Here is a 20,846-nt window from a genome sequence, read left to right as displayed (position 1 = left end):
CTGATTGCCTCAAACAATATTCTCATGCTCGATGGGGCTCTAAAGCTTGCAAATACCAGGTGATAAACATTTATGTATTACTGTGTTATGTGAAGTCATTTGAAAATAAAACAGCATATGAAACTACAAACTTTTTATTTGTTCAAAATGTTCACTATTAGTTAAATGATATCAAGAATGTATTTTTTCCCAATGAAGTTAACATCTAAAACTATTAAATCCACTATTATTTATAACAGAAGTAAACCTCTACAGTCTTGGCTGATATTTACACAGCAATATTTACACTACAAAATATTATTAAAGCTCATTTTCTAGATTAGACAGAAATGCAGATATGTTTTCACTTTTTCCTGCTTCTGGTATAAAATTTTAGTTTCTGTAATTTAAATTGTTCATAAATGTAGGATATTTTTCTTGCTGAAGCCTACAGAGCTTCTTTTTTGAAGAAATTTTTTATTTACAACCTTTCCTTTGACATATGAAAGTTAGGAAATCTCCTCAGTTAACATATGCAGCTTACACATTCTTTAAAAGTAATCTTTCAAAAAAACCACAAACTACTGACCCCAGAGTATGTATATTTCCTTGCCAATCACATAACTTTTCAAAGCAATACTTAAGTACATTTGTGCTTTATATGCTTATTACTTTAAAGTCTACTTTTAGCTTTCAATAAACCAGCATGATCTATCTATAAGGATTTTTGAAATATTTAATGAGACAACGATCACCCTGAAAATATAAATTGCTATTATAGCTTTTTCTTCTTTCATTTTTTAATGCATTTCCTGTGTAATTTCCTGTTCTTCAGAAAAGATGATTTTTTTTTATCTTTGATCTTTGTAATCTCAACACTGCTTTCCCCAGCTTGATATAAAAGACAAAATCCGCAGGTTTTTTGAGTACCACTCTGCATAACAGTTGTAGCCAGTGGAATTTGCTGGTGCTGGTTCTCATTTCCAGCTATTTCAAAGGCTGGAGAACCTGAAAACACAAAGTACAGCAGGTTAGAAGAGAAGGTTAATCACTCAGGTTCTGTCAGAATGATGCCAGTATCTACTAACTGAAATACACTCAAGTTCCTAAAAAGAGACCTGAAAAACTGGTAACAAGCAAGTACAATGTACAGATGTTGATGGTCCATACCTGCCACAATCTCTGATTCAGAATGAGGAAACATCTATAGCAGGCTAAACCACATCCCTACTTCAGGCAATCAGACCTAGGCAAAAGCAAGGAGGTTACCAGTTTGGATGCTGAACATTTGTGTTAGTCACTGATTCACCAAATTAACTGTGTAAAGCACAGCATTTTTTTTTTTTTGTGAAGTAACAGATTTTATTTGGAGGTTTTTGGGGAGGAAGAGAAAGGGGTAAGCCGATAAGTGGGGAAATGGAGAGTAAGAGAGAGAGTAACGCGCTCAGAGAGAACGCGGGCTTCTCCAAAAATGGAGAGAGCCAAGCAAAGCATATTTAGGGAAGAAAGTCGGGTTTTTTTTTGTTTTGTTTTGTTTTGTTTTGCTTCCAGAAAGTCAGGTTTTTAAAAAAGATCCAACACAGAGATGCAAAACTGCTGAAAATTTCCACCATAATTTTTTGCTGAGAGCTCCAAGCCTTCTGGTGGTGGATGGGGGCTACCTCCCCCTCCACTCTCACCTACCCCCTACTTCCAGAAGACCCAGAAGTCACACCCACACCTCACCATCGTCATGTGAGCTCATCTATTGGTTCAGTTTTCAGAGACTCATGATTAAATCTCAAAAGAGAACAACTAGCTACAAACATTTCATGGATACACCAGTCCCTGGCTCTGACCTCCAGAGTGACCATGGGAGGGGATCGGGCCAAGTTCCCCACCTGGGCAGTCGCTCCTGTATCCCAACAGCTGCTGCCATGCCTATAGCCACACTCCACCGCCTCAAAACTAAATTCCACAGAGATGCCAAACTGCTGAAAATTTCAGGTGTGTACCCCTGTGTAGGGTTTTTTTTTTTTTTTTTTTTTTTTTGGTTAAAAACTCCAGGCCTTCTCGGGGGCTGGGTGGTGGATGACATCCCACATGCTAGGTAACATCCCACCATGTAAGCTCACTGCCCAGTTAAATACTCTGGTTTCTGGACATCTCCAAACTATAATATTAACATCCCAGTAGGAGCACATCAGATTGGGTGGAAATATAATGTAGAAACCAACTAAACTCAAATAACAAAAACTAACAAAAACATTAACACTGATGGCCCAACTAGCAACAACAGCTTAGCCGATGCTCTGACAAGGACTTACCGTCACCATGGGTGAGATACAACTGTCCTGTCCTGTTCTGTTCTCCCGTTGTTCATCGATTTGCTAGAGCGGGCCCAGTAACATCTCCATTGGAGACTTTGTTGTTACTGTATTCGATATGCCAAAACACAGTAACAACAAAGTCTCCAATGGAGATGTTACTGGGCCCCAATCGAGCAATGAACAACGGGAGGACAGTGAGATACAACAATTCTCACAAATTTTCTTTTACGTAAGTATTTTTTGATGATTCCATTAGTGGTTACAAACAGCATAAAATAAATTATTGTGGGTCATCTGCAGGGGCAGGCTTGTGGGGTGGTTGGAAAAATGGGGACAATGGTGGAGGGAAGGCCACAGTGATGGTGGGGGCTGGTGTTGGGATACTGAATGCCTGTAACAAATCATCATGAACAACTTTGTAAACAACGGTGTTTAAATCAAGTGTGTGTGGGGCAGGGGGCGGAGAGAGTCAAAGGTTGAGTGTATGCTTTACACACTGGAGTTCTGGGCTTTATGCCTGGGACTATTTGGTCCTGGAGCACCAACGGCGTGACTCCAGAGCACCAAGCATTATGCTCCCCCTGCTCTCCTCCAAAAGGAGCCCAAACACTTGCACCAATAACTGAATTTAATGATAGCTATTAAATCACTAGATAAAATGCTTTGAGTTTCAAAAAGGAAATGGAGACCAAGGAGGTAGATCAATGGTTAGGAGAGCATGCTTTGCATGTGGGAGGCCTAGGTTTGATCTCTGGCACTGAGAATGACTCCTGAGCTTTGAACCAGGAGTAACCACAAGCACTGCGGACTATGGTCTTCTAAAGCTCTTCAGAATCAACTTATTTCATAGTTCCATGGTAAACATTTGGTTTGTATCATTAATGAGCATAGCAAATACTACATAGCTATAAGATAGCTTGCCTTAACCATAATGCCCAAAAGGAAAGGGTGAGAGGAAGAGAAGAGAAGGGAGGTGGGACAGGGAAGGCAGAACAGAAACTGGGGACATTGGTGGTGGGAAATGTACACTGGTGAAGGGACACGTGTTGGAACATTCTATGACTAAAACCCAATCGTGAACTTTGTAACTGCATAGCTCACAGTGATTCAATTAAAATATAATTTTAAAAAAGTCAATAGGATTGAAAAATAAGCATTCTTTATTATTTATGATACACTTATGATAGTAATAATACTAGGGTTAAAATAATAAAACGATATCTTGCTTAAAATAAAACAAAGATAGCCTGCCTTGCATGCTTGCCGATGTGGGTTTGAACCCTGGCACCACACATGGTCTGGTCTGACCAACAGTAACTCCTGAGTAGAGTAAGGCATAAACTGAGCACAGCTGGGAGTGATTTACTCTCCTGCACCCACCACAACCCCCAGCAACAACAACAAAAAAATCAATAAATAAAAACTTTAAGTGTTAAATAATATCTGAACTTAGAAATGTAGACTATATCAATGTTTTTTTTTCACTTGATAAAAACAAATCACAAAGAAAAGAAATCTAAGAGTTAACTATGAGCTTTTCTTATCTCGCTACTGATATCAATTAAAAAATAAACACTTCAAGTCATATGGTAGAGTTATAACAAATACCTTGTTGGCAGCTTCCAAGGAATCAATTAGATTCTGCAACTCTTCTTTACTCATTTCAACAGAATACGGTTTAACTTCGCCATTTTCTCTAACATCGAGATGAAGGTTTAAAAGTGGCATTTGTAGTGTCGCAATCTTGTCACTAGAAAGAGCTAGCTGTTTAAAATTAGGGAGATTGTGATCAGTAAGGAGTACAAGGACTACGTTAAAATATGTATCAGAACTGATTAATAGTAACTTTTCTTCTTATAGAGTTCCTGGGGCTGGAGAAATAATACAGCTTGCCTTGCACATACATAGCAGAACCAGATATAATCATCCCTGGCACCCCATACGGTCCTCTGAGCCCCAACAGGAATGATCCCTAAATGCAGAGCCAGAAGCTAGCCCTGAACACCACTGGACGCTCCCCCCCCAAAAAAAAAGCAAACAAACAAAAAGGAATATTCCTGTTTGCTATTATATGTGGAAAGATAAAAAAAATAAAGAAAAATTTAAATCTATACCCAATCAATACACACAATATAAAAAGAAAGGGGGAATGGGGAGTAAAAGCTGGGGAGAAAAAGTCAACCAGTCAGAATTTTATCCCAAAGAGGGAATTCAGAACAAAGCCAACAGTGGGGAAGTACTGAATGGACACAGAAAGAAACAGAACTGGAACCACAATGTAATGATATCACACAGGAAGGGCACTTTTTTTCAGGTAGGGCTTTTTTATCCACATACAGCCAACCAGGGTTTGATCCCTGGCATCACACATGGTCTCCAAAGCCTCTTCAGGAGTGATCCTGGAGTGCAGAGAGTAAGCCACTGCAGGTATGGAGACACAAACACACACACTCCCTCCTTCAACACACACAAACACACACACACACACACACACACACACACACACATATACACACTCCCTCTTCCAACACACACACACACACACACACAATTAAAATACCAAGAATTTTACAGAAATCTGTATAATACAAACATAACTAAAAGTACAGGGAAACTTTTTGGAAATTAGGATGGTTTAAAGTGATAATCAGCTCTGTACTAAACTAATGATAACTTTTCAAGAGACCATCCCATCATACCTCTTGATTGGAGCCATTCAACAAAAACACTCAATTATGTAACTTCACTTTCCCCTTACCCCAAGAGATTAACCCAGAGGAAATGGAAAATTTATAATACTAATCTCTTAAAAAAATGAAAACAACAGCTTCAGTAGGAGATGGCAAAGGCAAACTCAAGTTTCTTTCAATTATTTTATCATTTGGCCCAGCACTGTGATTTGCTGTAAAATAATTCTAAAAATTGATTACACATTAAATACATCTCTAACTTTCTATTACACTTTAAAATCCGATAAGCATAATACTCATTAAAATGCAAAAAAAAAAAAAAAAAACCTTTAATGGAAAATGGGCACTGGTGGAGGGATGGGTATCTGATCATTGTATAATTGAAACCAAAGCACAAAAAATTGTAAATCTACAACTTTAAAATAAATAAAATAAAATAAAGGGAAAAAAAAAAAAAACCCTTTAAACCAAGACCATAATCACATAAACCTTCTTTCTGATTTTGTTTCAAAACGACATCCAGAGGTGCTCAAGGCTTCCTCCTAGCTCTGTGTTTAGGGATCACTCCAGCTAGTATTGGGGAACAATATGGAATCCCAGAAATCAAACTCAGGTCAGCCAAGGGCAAACCAAGTGCCCTTTCTTGTACTATTTCTCCAACCACAAGACCTCCTTTCTGGAAAACAGAAATTATGATTTTGGTCATTTAACCTGCTATGAATGGACCCATTTCTTTTCTGCATTTTTCTTACCAACAAAGATAATAGAGTATTATCTATAAAGATAGTATAGTGTTATAATACTAGTATATTATAGTGTTAAAATATCTATAAAGTTATTGTTATAATAATAAAGTTATTATAGTACTAGAGTAAAATGAAAAAAAAAACAGACATATTTGTTTCCTCCAAATCTAGTTCTAGCTATGCTATATGGAATTTCTTTTTGATCCCTAATGACCATAGCTTTCTTTCCAAATACTTTTCAGGTATATTTTTAATTCATATAGATTTTTCCCCTAGAGGTAGAATGGTATAATCAAAATTACCAGTCTCTCTTTTTTTTTCTTTTTTCAGAAGGTGTGGGGGTACAGGGGAAAGAAAGAAAATTTCAGGCCGATATCCCTGATAAACACAGATGCGAAGATCCTAAACAAAATATTAGCAAATAGAATTCAATGACTTATCAAAAAAGATCATATACCACAACCAAGTGGGATTCATCCTGGGGATGCAAGGATGGTTTATACCCCCAAGTCAATCAACATAATCCACCATATCAATAAAAGAAAAGATAAAAACCATGATCATATCAATATAATCAAAGCCATCTATCACAAGCCCACAGCAAGCATTATTCTCAACGGGGAAAAACTAAAAGCCTTCCCTCTAAGATCAGGGACAAGACAAGGATGCCCACTCTCACCACTTCTATTCAATATAGTACTGGAAGTACGTGCCACAGCAATTAGGGAAGAAAAAGATATTAAAGACATCCAGATAGGAATAGAAGAAATCAAGCTCTCACTATTTGCAGATGACAGGATACTATATTTAGAGAACCCTAAAGCCTCTATTAAGAAGCTCCTAGAAACAATAGAATCATGTATGATCATATTAACAAATGGCGCTGGAAAAACTGGACAGCTACATGCAAAAAAAAATGGGCTCAGACCTCTAACACCACCTCTAACAAAAAAGTCAGATCAGAATAGATTAAAAATCTCAACATCAGACCAGAATCTATAAGGTACACTGAAAAAAAAGGTCAGCAAAACCAACCCTACACAACTTGAAGCTAAAGGTATCTTCAAAGTTGAAATGTCACTGATCAAACAAGTGGAAACAGATTAACAAATGGGACTATCTTAAACTAAGAAGCTTCTGCACCTCAAAAGAAAAAGTGACCAAAATATAAAGACAGTTTACACAATGGAAAAGGATATTCACCCAATACCCTTCTGATAAGGGGTTAATATCAAGGATACACAAGGCACTGGTTGAACTCTACAAGAAGAAAGCATCCAATCCCATCAGAAAATAGGGTGATGAAATGAACAGAAACTTTCTCTAAGAAGAAATCCAAATGGCCAAAAGGTACATGAAAAAAATGCTCTTCATCACTAATCATCAGGGAGATGAAGATCAAAACAACAACGAAATATAACCTCACACCGCACAGACAGGCGCACATCAAAAAGAATAAATGCAACCAGTGTTGACATGGATGTGGGGAGAAAGGGATTCTCCTTCATTGCTGGTGAGAATGGGAATGGGTTCAGCCTTTTTGGAAAACAATATGAACTTTCTCAAAAAACTAGAAATTGAACTCTCATTTGACCCACCAATACCACTTCTGGGAATATATCCCAGAGACGCAAAAAAATACAGTAAAAATGACATCTGTATTTGTATGTTTATTGTAACACTGTTCACAATAGCCAGAATCTGGAAAAAACCCAAGTGCCTGGTAAGAGATGAATGGTTAAAGAATCGTTGGTACAACTACACAATGAAATACTATGCAGCTGTTAAAAAAGATGAAATTATGAAATTTGCACATAAGTGGATAGACATGGAGAGTAACATGCTAAGTGAAATGAGTCAGAGAGAGAGGGACATAGGATGACTGCACTCATTTGTGGAATATAAAGTCACAGAATAGGAGATTAACACCCAGGTATAGTAGAGATAAGGGCCAGGAGTATTGCTCCACGGCTTCGAAGCCAGCCTCACATGCTAGGGGAAAAGGCAGCTGGGATAGAGAAGGGAACACTAAGTAAATGATGCTTTGAGGGCTCACTCTGGATGGGAAATGCGTGCTTAAAGGAGATTATGTACCAAACATGATGGCCACTTAGAACCTGTATTACAAACCTTACTACCCAAGAGGAGAGTAAAAGGGAATATGCCTGCCACAGAGGCAGTGGGGTAGGGTAGACCGTGGTGGGAGGGATACTGGGAACACTGGTGGTGGAGAATGGGCACTGGTGGAGGGATGGGTAATGGATCACTGTATGACTGAAATGCAATCACGAAAGTTTGTGTCTATAACTGTATAATACCATTATAAATGGCCTAGATGTCAGTTTTATTATATCCAAGTTAATGTAAAGTCAAACTGTAAAATTTTAATTATTTTTGAAACCTTTGTGGTGCATTCTACAACAATAAAAGTTTTAGGTGTATAAAACTTTAAACAAACATTTCTCTTCTAAACATGAGATTAAAAAAAACACATATGTGGGGCCGGAGAGATAGCACAGCAGGTTTGCCTTGCATATGGCCGACCCGGATTCGATTCCCAGAATCCCGTATGGCCCCCCGAGCATAGCCAGGAGTAATTCCTGAGTGCATGAGCCAGGAGTAACCTCTGTGCATTGCTGGGTGAGACCCAAAAAGCAAGAAAAAAAAAACACATATGAAAACAACTCACCATAGTCATGTCGCCATATCCCATGCTTCGGATGACATTGGGTTGTCCTTGCTCCTCCCTCAAGGAACTTAAGGTTCATTGAGCTACTCCCACAACAGTGCCCCTGAGGCACACCCAATTCCATCCAGCACTAGTAATCCTATACTGCTTTTCTCTTTCCTTTATGTCATTTGCATAGTTTATTTAGCAATATCCTTTTTGTATAGACACAGGAATACAGTTCATGCTATGCTTTGTAACATGGGAGTTAATTGACTCCAAAATAATATTTAGTCCTGGTCATCCACATATTAACTTGACTTAAGCCTTAGTTCCTAGCACTCCAAGAGTAGCATCCCGATGAAGGGATTAGATGGACTCAGGGCAAGCTGTAAGCTACCCTGGCATCGAAAGGAGACAAGCTAAGCACCATAAATATAATATATTAAAAGTATGGTCATCATCTGCAATTGTTTGTTATTGCAGCACTCTTTACAATAGCCAGAATCTGGAAAAAACCTGAGTGCCCGAGAACAGATGACTGGTTAAAGAAACTTTGGTACATCTACACAATGGAGTACTATGTAGCTGTTAGAAAAGATGAAGTTATGAAATTTACATACAAGTGGTACTACATGGAAAGTATCATGTTAAGCGAAATGAGTCAGAAAGAGCGGAATAGACACAGAAAGATTGCATTCATCTGGGGAACATAAAGCAACAAAACGGAAGATAACACCCAGGAATGGCTGAGATTAGTACCAGGAATTTTGCTCCATGACTAGGTGCCACATGTGCTAGGTGAAAAGGAAGCTCAGATAGAGAAGAGAGCACCAAACAAGGGGTGTTGGGAGGATCCTCCCAGGGTGGGAGAGACATGCTAAAAGTATTCTATAGACCAAACACGATTGCCACTCAATGCCTCTCTTGCAAAACACAGTACCCAAAAGAAGAGAGAGAGAACAAGGGGGAATGCCCTGCCACAGCGGCAGGGTGGGACAGGGGGGATGGGGGGTGGGAGGGATGCTAGGACCCGTGGTGGGGGAGGATGGGCACTGGTGGAGGGATGGGTACTTGATCATTGTATAACTGAAACCCAAGCACAAAAATTTATAAGTCTATAACTGTACCTCATGGTGTTTCACTAATTAAAAAAAAATGATAAAAAAATAAATAAATAAAAATATATAGTTAGTTTGTTTCAAAAAAAAAAAAAGTATGGTCATGGACAAATTCTGTCATGACCAAAAAAGAAGCAACTGAATAACGACCCTGCTGGAGTTAGGACCTGGCCTAAGGACAGCAGTCTGGAATATACAGTGAGATGTCCCCAGGAAGTCAATCTTTAAGCTAATATATCTCTGTATTCATACAATATGACTAGAAATATTCTAAGTAAATTTACTATAACTGTTTAAATGAATTACTAGTTGAGGAAAGGATAAAGCAATACACCCTGGATGGAATCCTGTCCTTGAGCGGATCTCCAAGTAATCTGGAGTGCTTGAACCCTCAGCTGAGATTTTGTCCTTGGGTTAATTTACTGAAGGAGCAACTTTACATCTGCTTGTTGTATTGATACTGTTCAACCCCACCTTTGTGCATCCCCACCCTTCATGATTTCATATAACTATGCTGTAAGGGGCAAGAGGGGACTAGAAAGTCGAAGACTAGAAAGATGAGAACAAACAAACTAAATTATTTTGGTTCGCTTTGGGACAGGCGTTGGGGTTCAGAATGCAAACAGCCAAAATATGGTGGTGGAAATGTATAATGCTGATGGGATTGGTGCTAAAATATTGAATGTAATCAAATATTGTGAACTACTTTATAAAAATAAAATTAAAAAAAATTAAAAAGAAATAAAAATTAAAAACATAATTGCTAGAGAGATAGTACAGTGAGTAGAGTGCTTGCCTTGCATGCAACCCATGTCTGATTCCCAGCATCCCATATGACCCCCCCCAACCATCACGAGTGATCCCTGAGCACAAAGCCAGGAGTAAACCCTAAACACTGCCAAGTGTGGCTCCAAAACAAGATTTAAAAAAATTTTTTTGATAAGTAGATTCTCACCTTCAACTGCCAATCAAAATCCTTTAGCTGTGCAGAAGAAATATTAACTATTTCTTCTAATAAAGTCTGCTTGATGTCATCTTTTCTACTTTTCAAGCATTTCATGACAGTTTCCTGATGAGATGAATTCAATTGATTCAATTGCTGAAATATCTATAAAAATAAAAAATACAGTTAGAAAATAAGTAAAAGGAACTTCCTATTGAAAAGGAAATGTATCATTATTCTCTCTTTTCAGGCATCCTTAAAAAATGATAGTGAAAATAAAGAAAAAAATCTCTACAATTATGACAATAACAAGACAGAATGTATAATCAGAAACCAACTATATTTTCTTTGCGATGGACTTAATCATGTTCCCATAAAATGCTTATGTTGAAACAGAACCTCAGTAAGATATTAGGACGTGGGAGAAATCTCTGAATATTAGATTTTGATGGGGTCATGAGCGATCCTGAAGGTTCTCAAGGTGGAATTACTGCTCTTACAGAAAGAGAATACAAGAAAGTTTGCTTTCAGTCCCTCTCAAACAATCAGGGGTGTACACAATAAGAAGTAAGGTTGTCTTCAGCAGAGTAAAGAACCCTGACCCAAAAACAGAATCAGCTGGGACCCCCATCCTAACCTGCTACTCCCTAGAACTGAGACCAACTAGTTCCTATTGCTTAATACATTACAGTGGCACTGAAGTCTTCATTAATTAAACCATATCCAATGTGAGCCACTTGTGGTACAAGTCAGTATCAACTTGTTAAGCTACCTTATCTGTTGGAATTTTTTTATGGCTGCTGAGCAGACTAACATTCATCAAAATCAGAGCAGGATTTTAAAATGCATATGAAAATGCAGAGATGACAAACAAACCAAGATGAACTTTAAGAAGTCTAAGGCTGACAATTTCATGTTAACAGTAGTCAAGGTTCAATGTAGGAGGGATGGGAATGTGGTTCAGTAGTACTTAATTCAATACTTAATTTACATGTGTGAGCCTGCAGGTGTTTATCCCTAGTACCACAAACATATATAAATAAAATAATGAGTAGCACTAATTCTACAAAAATTAAGGCAGTGAACTATGAACAAATACAGATGAACATACTAATTGTGTGAAATAAAGACTCCAGATAAAAACTCACATATTTGGTTACTTGATTTACAACAAACAAAAAAAGGCTACACAGAAATTTCATGGGCAAGAATGGTCATTTGATCATAGCTGCTACATCAAAGAAAAATTCTGTAGCACTGTAGCACTGTCCTCCCGTTGTTCATCGATTTGCTCCAATGGGCACCAGTAACGTCTACATTGTGAGACTTGTTGTTACTGTTTTTGCCATAACCAATATGCCACAGGGAGCTTGCCAGGCTCTGCCGTGCGGACAGCTCTCAGTAGCTTGCTGGGCTCTCCGAGAAGGACAGAGGAATCGAACCTGTGTCAGCCACGTGCAAGGCAAATGCCCTACCCGCTGTACTACTGCTCCAGCCCTAAAGAAATTGAAGGGGGAAAATTAAATTTGGCCCCTACTCCATACACAAATATTAATTCAGAACATCTAAGTGACTTACATATGAAAAACTATTATAAATATCAGAACTTTGATACAAAAGTATTTTTTAAAAATCTCCACAAATTTGACACATATATAAAGAGAACATGAACAGCATTAACCGTCAAAAGAGGATAGAGAGATAGTACTGCTTGTCTTGAAAAGATGGACCAGGTTCAATCCCCAGCACTGCGTCAGATCAACTGAGCATCACCAGGAGTGATCCCACAGCACAGAGACAGAGGGAAGCCCTGCATACCACCATGCCATGTGTGCCCTCCCCACTTCCCCCCCCCAAAAAAAAATCAGAAGAAATTATTGACAAACTGAATATGATTAGAATTCTTATGTTCACTAAAAGGTACTATTCAGAGAATAAAAAAAGGAAGGACACATGATATGAGAAAGCATTCAAAATACATGTATCTAACAAAGAATTTATATCCAGATTATCCAAATCAAAAACAATTACACATTAACTCCAATTTTTTTTACCCTCAAAGTGGGCAAATACCCAAACATACTTTTTGACCACAGTACAAAAGGAATGCTATTGAAGATTATTCTGTGGCTGCATTTCACTTCAAGATATCTATCTTAGGAAACTGGCCCAGGTGTGTCTACCGAGACACATACAAACTGAATAGCAGCACTATTCACAGAGAACAGATGACCTAATCATTCATTAGAGAGGACATTAGCATTGTCCTCCCATCGATTTGCTTGAGCGGGCACCAGTATCGTCTCCTTTGTGAGACTTGTTGTTACTGCTTTTGGCATATCGAATATGCCACGGGGAGCTTGCCAGGCTCTGCCGTGAGAGCGGGATACTCTCAGTAGCTTGCTGGGCTCTCTGAGAGGGACGAAGGAATTGAACCCCGGTTAACCATGTGCAAGGCAAACACCCTACCACTGTGCTATCACTTAGAGAGGACATTAAAAAAAAAAAATCAGACTTACTCCAATCAGCAAGTACTTAAAGGGATTAAAAATACAAGAACCAGATCTACATTATCAACACTGATAAATCAAAAACACAACGGTGCTTAATAAATTACAAATGGATATATATTATCATTTGTGAGTTACACAGTCACGGTCCTCCCACTGTTCATCGATTTGCTCGAGTGAGCCCTGTAACGTCTCCATCGTGAGACTTGTTGTTACTGTGTCTGGCATATTGAATACGTCACGGGTAGCTTGCCAGGCTTTACCATGCAGGCGAGATACTCTCTGTAGCTTGCCAGGCTCTCCGAGATGGGCAGAGGAATCGAACCGGGCTTGGTCAGGCCAGCTGTGCGCAAGGCAAATGCCCTACCACTGTGCTATTTGGATGACTCAAATAATTGTATACACTCCTAAAAGATGCAATATTTTTAAAATATAGAAAATGTTTGGGTCTCATTCTCCTAACCCTGGAAGAGCTTTTAATATGGCACTTTTTTAAAAATCTCAGGGCTAGGACGAAGGAGACGTTACTGGGGCCTGCTCGAGGCAATCAACAAACAACAGAAAATATTTATATAATAATACAGAACACAAAAAGAGTGATCTCTAATGTGAGGTTAGCAAACTTAGGTGTTATTATACACACACTTCTGAAACACTTATAGTATTAACACTTGTTTAATGGTGGTAATAGGCCTATAGGTGCTGGTTAGAAAATTTTTGGTATTCCTCCATATGATGCTTAAAATATAATTTTAAAATATAAAAAAGACAAAATATACATCCAGAACTTTAGTACAAATATGCTTATGATGCTCTATACGATAAACTTACTGACCTTAGTCTAAATATGCTTAAATGATTCTCTATACTATATACTTACTGACCCTTACTTTGTGCCCTAAAGACCAATTCAGAAGCCCATTTACTATTTATTATAGGGTTTAGAAATTTGATGTAACGTCACCTCTTCATCAGATAAATTTTTACCAACTGCAACTTTGAAAAATTTGGTGATATCTTCTAGAACATATGTCCATTCTGCTGAATCCCAGACATTCTGGTAATCTTGATAGAGAGGAAAAGCTTGGCCACAAATGCCATCAATTACTTTGTGGAGTAACTAAAGAGAAAAAGAGAAAGTAAATGCAAATATCAGTAAGATAATAAAACAGATCTGTATAGCAAACAAATATTGTTAGCAGTTTATGTTATCTGCAAAACAGCTGACGTTGAAATTTAACTTTTAACACTATTCTTATAAGAATTAGAGCTTCACTAAAAAAACAAACAAAAAAACCCCAATACTTTCTCTAATTTTGCCCACCTTCAGAAGCTAAAATAATTTTAAAGACACATTGTTGTTTCTTCAATATTCATGGAAGATGTTAATAGAAGTTTCACACTGGATTAATATGTGAAATATGCAACGAGTGCATAAAACTTAAATTAAAAAACAACTAAAACAGAGAGAAGATCTGGATATTTCCCAAAAAACAGACTACCAATAGGCAGATGATACTCTTTATCATAAAAGAAATATAACACAAAATGATAATTAGGTATCACCTCACACCCAGGAGAATGGCTGTTATTCAACAGACAAGAAATTAGTGTTGCAGAGATTAAAGAAATACAAGATAATCTGTAAACACCAAAAATGTAAACAAGTGAAGCCATAAGGGAGAACAGAATTAGAGGTGCCTCAAAACATTAAAAATAGAAATTTCATAGAATCCAGTTATCCCACTTATGGGTATTTACCAGAAAAACACAAAAGTACTAATTTGAAGAGACATGTCCACCCCCAATAAACAATATTCACAGAAACTGGCCCACATCCACAAGAACAAAAGCAACCAGTGCTGGCGCAGATGTGGCGAGAAAGGGATCCTCCTTCACTGCTGGTGGGAATGCCGACTGGTCCAACCGTTTTGGAAAACAGTATGAATGATTCAAAAAAATTAGAAATTGAGTTCCCATTTGACCCAGCATACCACTCCTGGGAATATATCCCGGAGAGGCAAAAAAGTATAGTTGAAGTGACATCTGCACTTGTTTGTTCATTGCAGCACTCTTTACAATAGCCAGAATCTAGAAAAAACCTGAGTGCCCGAGAACAGATGACTGGTTAAAGAAACTTTGGTACATTTACACAATGGAGTACTATCTAACTGTTAGAAAAGATGAAGTCATGAAATTTACATACAAGTGGTACTACATGGAAAGTATCATGTTAAGTGAAGTGAATCAGAAAGAGCGGGATAGACACAGAAAGATTGTATTCATCTGGGGAACATAAAGCAAAAAAATGGGAGACTAATACCTAGGTGTGGCCAAGATTAGTACCAGGAATTCTGCTCCATGACTGGGAGGCCAGCCACACGTGCTATGGGAAAAGGAAGCTTAGATAGAGAAGAGAGCACCAAATAAAGGGTGTTGTGAGGATCCTCCCAGGGTGGGAAAAGCATGCTGAAAGTAGACTATAGACCAAACATGACTGCCACTCAATGCCTCTCTTGCAAAACACAGGACTCAAAAGAAGAGAGAGAGAACAAGGGGGAATGCCCTGCCACAGAGGCAGGGTGGGAAGGGGAGATGGGGGGCAGGAGGGATGCTGGGACCTGTGGTGGTGGAGGATGGGCGCTGGTGGAGGGATGGGTACTTGATCATTGTACAACTGAAACCCAAGCACAAAAATTTGTAAGTCTGTAACTGTACCTCATGGTGTTTCACTAATAAAAAAATAAAAATAAATAAATAAATAAATTTTTTAAAAAAAGAAGAGACAAGTTCACTCCCAAAAAAAAATATTTATAAAAATAAGAAACTACCAAGTGCCCAGCAATTGCCAAATGGGCAAACACTATTCAGCAACTTACAAAAAGAAGAACTCTAGACATCTGTAACAGATGCTTAATGAAATAAACCTTACAAAGAAAAACACTACATGACTTCTTTCATGTGATATGTTAAAGGAAACAACAGATGAACAAAATAAAACCAAAATGAGTATGTGAACCATAGGATCAATTAGTGGTCATAAAATGGGAATGAGGGAGTGCATAAATCAGGACAAAGGAGACCCTTGGAGGAAGAACAGAGGGGTCTTTCAGTGAACAGATACACATGCTGATTTCCTCTTTCTTTCTTTCTTTCTTTCTTTCTTTCTTTCTTTCACATGGAGGTCTGAAAGAAAGTGCAGTAGCAGTAGTGCTCAGGGCATGCTCCTGGCTCTGCACTCCGGGATCGTTCTTGGGGTGCTCAGAGGAACACATGGGATGCTGGAAATTAAACCTAGTATGGCTATGTGCAAGTCAACTGCCCTACCCACTGTACTGTCACTCCAGCCTACATGTTGATTCTTAATGATGCACACCTCAAGAAGTATAATGTTATAATACAATGCTATTTCAATTTTAATTTTATCTTGGAATTTCTTACTATTTTTGCTAGGTACCATTTTTGCCAGTTATTATGATTCTTAGAAAAGATTTTTAGTAGAGATCTATCAACTATAAGTACTTTAAGACCAAATAGTAACTACACCTAACAGACACCAATAAATTAAAAAAAAAAAAAACTTTTTACAAACAACAGGAAAATTAAAAATAAAAGTCTACTCTATCACAGTGGTCAAAAAACAAACATGTTTTATTTCTGAGGTAAACCTAAAGAAACCTACCCTGAAGGAATTCAGAGTAACAGAGCAGAGACAAAGTGATCAGTTAAGAAGTCAGGTTCAAAGAAAACTTAATGAGGCCAGAAGGTAAGCTTCCCCACAAGGGCCATGACTAAAGATAATAACAGATTTAAAAACTACAATGTGTTTTGTAGTCTTAGGTCAAGAATGTCATGGCTATTACAGTTCAAGGTTGAAGTTCAAGTTTTCATGCATTGCTTTCATTGCACAGAACGCAAATTTCTTAAATACCCGTGATGTATTCGATTTGCCAAACACAGTAACAACAAGTCTCATGATGGAGACGTTACTGGGCCCGCTCGAGCAAATCGATGAACAACGGGAGGACCGTGATTGTGACCGTGACACACACACACACACACACACACACACACACACATATCTAAGGAGTGGGAGGGCACACCCAGAGGTGCCCAGAGGTTACTCTATGCTCAGTAATTATTCCTGGCAGGGTGTGGGGGACCACAAAGGATGTAGGAGATAGACTCAGGTCTGGTTAGTGCAAGGCAAATGCCATACCCACTCTGGCCCATTTCTGCTTTTATAATATTAGATTTTTGCTTCAAATCTAAAGGACTAAGGAACTAGGGAGATACTACAGAAGTTGGTGTGGTTTAATAATAATAATCACTTAACTTCCCGTTAGTCGTCGATTTGCTCGAGCGGGCGCCAGTAACGTCTCCATTTGTCCCTGTCGTGTGCTAGTGTAGCCCAATGGCATCTCTTCGCTCCGGGAACATGGAGGGCCTCAAACCGATCGTTCGTGATCTTGACAAAGAAGTCTGACCATCTGGTAGGTGGGCGGCCACGCGGTCTCTTGACATCCCGTGGAATCCAATCAGTAACAGCTCTAGTCCAACGGTCGTCTTTAAATCTCATTACGTGACCAGCCCATCTGATTTTCGACACCTTGGCATATGAGACAGCGTCCCTGATCCTTGATCGTCGACGGATGTCAGAACTCCGGATTCGTTCTCTCATTTGAGTGAAACGTGATATTCCAAGCATAGCTCTTTCTATTCTTCTTTGGGAGACCTGAATGGCGTTCTCATCTTGTTTGCGTAGGGCCCAGGTCTCTGAGGCATATGTTAATGCAGGAAGAACAGTGGAATCAAAGAGATGTGCCCGGAGCCGGAGGTTCTTCGTCCTCTTAGCTAGTTCTTCGACGTTCTTGAAGGCGTTCCAAGCCGCTCTCTTCCTCCTGCGCAGCTCGGGTGCCAGGTCATTTCTCATGCTGACCTCTCGACCTAGGTACACATAGCTGTTGCATTCGGAGATGGTCGTTCCATTGAGAGCGAATGGGGCGTCAGGAACAAGGCTGTTTCTCATAAACATTGTCTTCGTAAGATTCAGCTGTAGTCCTACCTTTCCACACTCACGGTCAAAGTCGGCCAGCATTTGTGCCGCTTGGCTGATGTTTGGTGTTATTAAAACAATGTCATCAGCAAAGCGGAGGAGGGTAGTTGCCGACCATCTATCTTCACTCCCATTCCTTCCCATTCCAGTCGTCGCATGATGTTCTCGAGGGTGGCACTGAAGAGTTTCGGTGAAATGGTATCACCCTGCCGCACCCCTCTCTTGACATCAACGATCACTTCTTTGTAGAATGGTGAGATCCTGGTAGTGAATCCTGGTGTGGTTTATCCCTTTGATTTCCAAAACATGCTCTCTCTCTCTCTCTCTCTCTCTCTCTCTCTCTCTCTCTCTCTCTCTCTCTCACACACACACACACACACACACACACTGAATGACACCCTAAACACAAAGCCTGGAGTAGTCCCTCAGCACAATTACATGTATACTCCAAACCAAAAAGAAATAATAAAAATAAAGCTCAAGGATTAGAAAAAGAGAGAGAAAAGGGAAGAAGCTCAGATTTTCCTCTGGGAGTAACCACTAGGTTTTCCTCTATTTACTACTTCCCTACTTCATCTTTCAAACACTAAAATTTTGCCGTTGTCAAAAAACATTATAGAAGCCGGAGAGATAGTATAGCAGGTAGGGCACTTGCCTTCAACGCTGCCAACCAGGGTTCTATCCCTGGTATCCCATATGGTCCCATGAGCATGAGGCCAGAGTAATTCCGGAGTGCAAAGGCAGGAGTAACCCCTGAGGATCAGAGCATCTCTGAGTGTGGATCCCGCAAACAAAAACAAATCAAAACAAAATATATGCTACCAGTGTCTTTGCTATAAGGACAAGCTCCCAACTGGCATCCCAGTTCTAATTTGGACGTAAAACTCCAGCCTTGGGCTGGAGAGATAGCACAGCGGGTAGGGCGTTTGCCTTGCATTCGGCCAACCCAGGTTCGATTCTCAGCATCCCATATGGTCCCCTAAGCACCGCTAGGAGTAACTCCTGAGTGCAGAGCCAGGAGTAACCCCTGTGCATAGCCAGGTGTGACCCAAAATGCAACAACAACAAAAAAGAAACCTCCAGCCTTTAAGAACCATAAGAGACCCCTTGCGCCCCCCCCCCCAAAAAAAACCTCCAGTGGTCTTTCTTCCAAGAAGTCTTTGTCGTTTCTATCCCTCTACCCAGGGCACTTTACTCCCCTTATGCTTCGAAGGGCTTCGACCCATCCTTCAGGGCTGTACCTAGAAATCGTGAGAGTTACCCAGGATAGGGACAGACACAGTGATCTGTTACAAACGTGGGATATAAAGAGTCATGGTGGTAAGCAAATGGCAAACCCCCAAAGACAATAGAAAACAAAGAATTGGGGCCTGGCCCACAGAAGAGAGCTTGAGGGGTGGGGGTAGGATGGGGAGCTGAAACTGGAACCCTGGGACCAGGAGAGATGCAGACACCCTGGGGGAGGGAGTGGTGGTAGAACTTTGTACCCACAAAGCCCTACCAGTAACAGTACTGTAGATCACCTGTTTAAAGTAGGTAAGGATAAAATTAAAGTCTGCCCTCGAGGCTTCAAACTTGGGTTGCTATCCCTCCCACAAACGGGTAACTCGAGTTCAGTTTCCCATCTTCAGAACAAGCATTGCCAAGACCCTGGTCGGCTTGGACAGGGATGATCTCAAAGAAATGATGCAGAGCCAAGGAACCAGGAAGAATCACCATCCAGCATGCTTCTTGGATGCGATGGTCCAACATAACACTACTTCTGCCTTTCTTCTGAGGGGCTGAAGGGGCCGCACGTAGTGGGGCTCTGGGCTCCCTTCTGGCTCTGTGCTCAGGGATCACTCCTTGAGGGGGCTCGGGAGACCCTAAGTGGTACCGGGAATGGAAACGGGGAGACCCTTGTGCCAGGGCAAGCATCACAGTACTATCTCTCCGGCCCATCGACTACCGCTTGCGGGCCTAGAACTGGCCTATGGGAACCCATTCCCTAAAGCCAATCTCTGGGTATAGGATGCACTTTCTCTCTCTCATGTGGGTGCACATCCCACGCATCCTTAAGGGGCTGGACCTGCTAGTCTAGATCATCCCAGTATCCACGACACTCCCACCCCACCCCCCCACTCCCACCCCCCGCACCCAGCACTGTGTCCCGGTGCCAGAGTGAACCGGGTATTGAACGAATGGATGAAACCTCCAGGAAGCTGCAAACTCCAGGGAGTCCGCGTTCTTCAACACCTGTCGTGCCCCCTGCGCTGCCCCAGCCCCCGATCGCCGGGCGCCCCACTGGGTACCTCCAAACCCCACACCCAGGCCTGCGCGAAGCCGGCGGCCGCGATCACGCCCCCTTCCCCGCCTTTCCCAATCAGCCCCAGCGAGCCGGGCAGGCGTCCAGGGAGGCCCGATCTGGCCCGTGCACACCCCGACCCGCGCGCACAGCCCTTGCGCCCGCTTCACCTGCGGACCCAGCTCCCCGGGGAGTTTCTGCAGCCGCCACAAGGGTGTTCCTTCTTGCAGCTCCATTCCGGGGACGCGCATCACGTGACACGGCCTCCCGGCTCTTCCGCACGGGCTAGCCCACGTGACGCCCCCGAGGGGGCGGGGACTCCGCGGGAGCTGCCGGCATACGTGTGCGCCTGCGCAGAGAGCACTGTTCCGGACCCCCCCCCCCCCCCCAAGTGGAGCTATTTGGGCACTTGGGTAGTGGTGCGGTTTAATAATGTTGTGCACCAAAAACATGTTAACGATAGTGTAAGCATGCTAGCTAAATTATGATGACAATTTACTTTTTAAAAATCATATGATTAACAGCAGGTAGGGAATTTGC

The 20,846-nt window shown here is 40.6% G+C and overlaps 1 protein-coding gene across 1 annotated transcript; it reads right to left on the bottom strand.

Moving 5' to 3' along the window:
• Positions 1-124: 124 nt before the first annotated feature.
• Positions 125-20,612, bottom strand: COMMD8 (COMM domain containing 8). Its single transcript, XM_056111307.1, has 5 exons — positions 20,477-20,612; positions 13,931-14,086; positions 10,469-10,621; positions 3,897-4,052; positions 125-987 (listed from the first exon to the last, which is right to left on the bottom strand). The coding sequence occupies exons 1-5, from the start codon at positions 20,555-20,557 to the stop codon at positions 967-969; spliced, it is 567 nt and encodes a 188-aa protein (XP_055967282.1). The 5' UTR covers positions 20,558-20,612; the 3' UTR covers positions 125-966.
• Between the last annotated feature and the right edge of the window lie 234 nt (positions 20,613-20,846).

This window comes from Sorex fumeus, unplaced genomic scaffold (genome assembly GCF_029834395.1).
Source record: "Sorex fumeus unplaced genomic scaffold, SorFum_2.1 ptg000013l, whole genome shotgun sequence".
Classification (NCBI taxonomy): domain Eukaryota; kingdom Metazoa; phylum Chordata; class Mammalia; order Eulipotyphla; family Soricidae; genus Sorex; species Sorex fumeus.
This window is presented reverse-complemented; position numbering and strand designations above follow the sequence as displayed.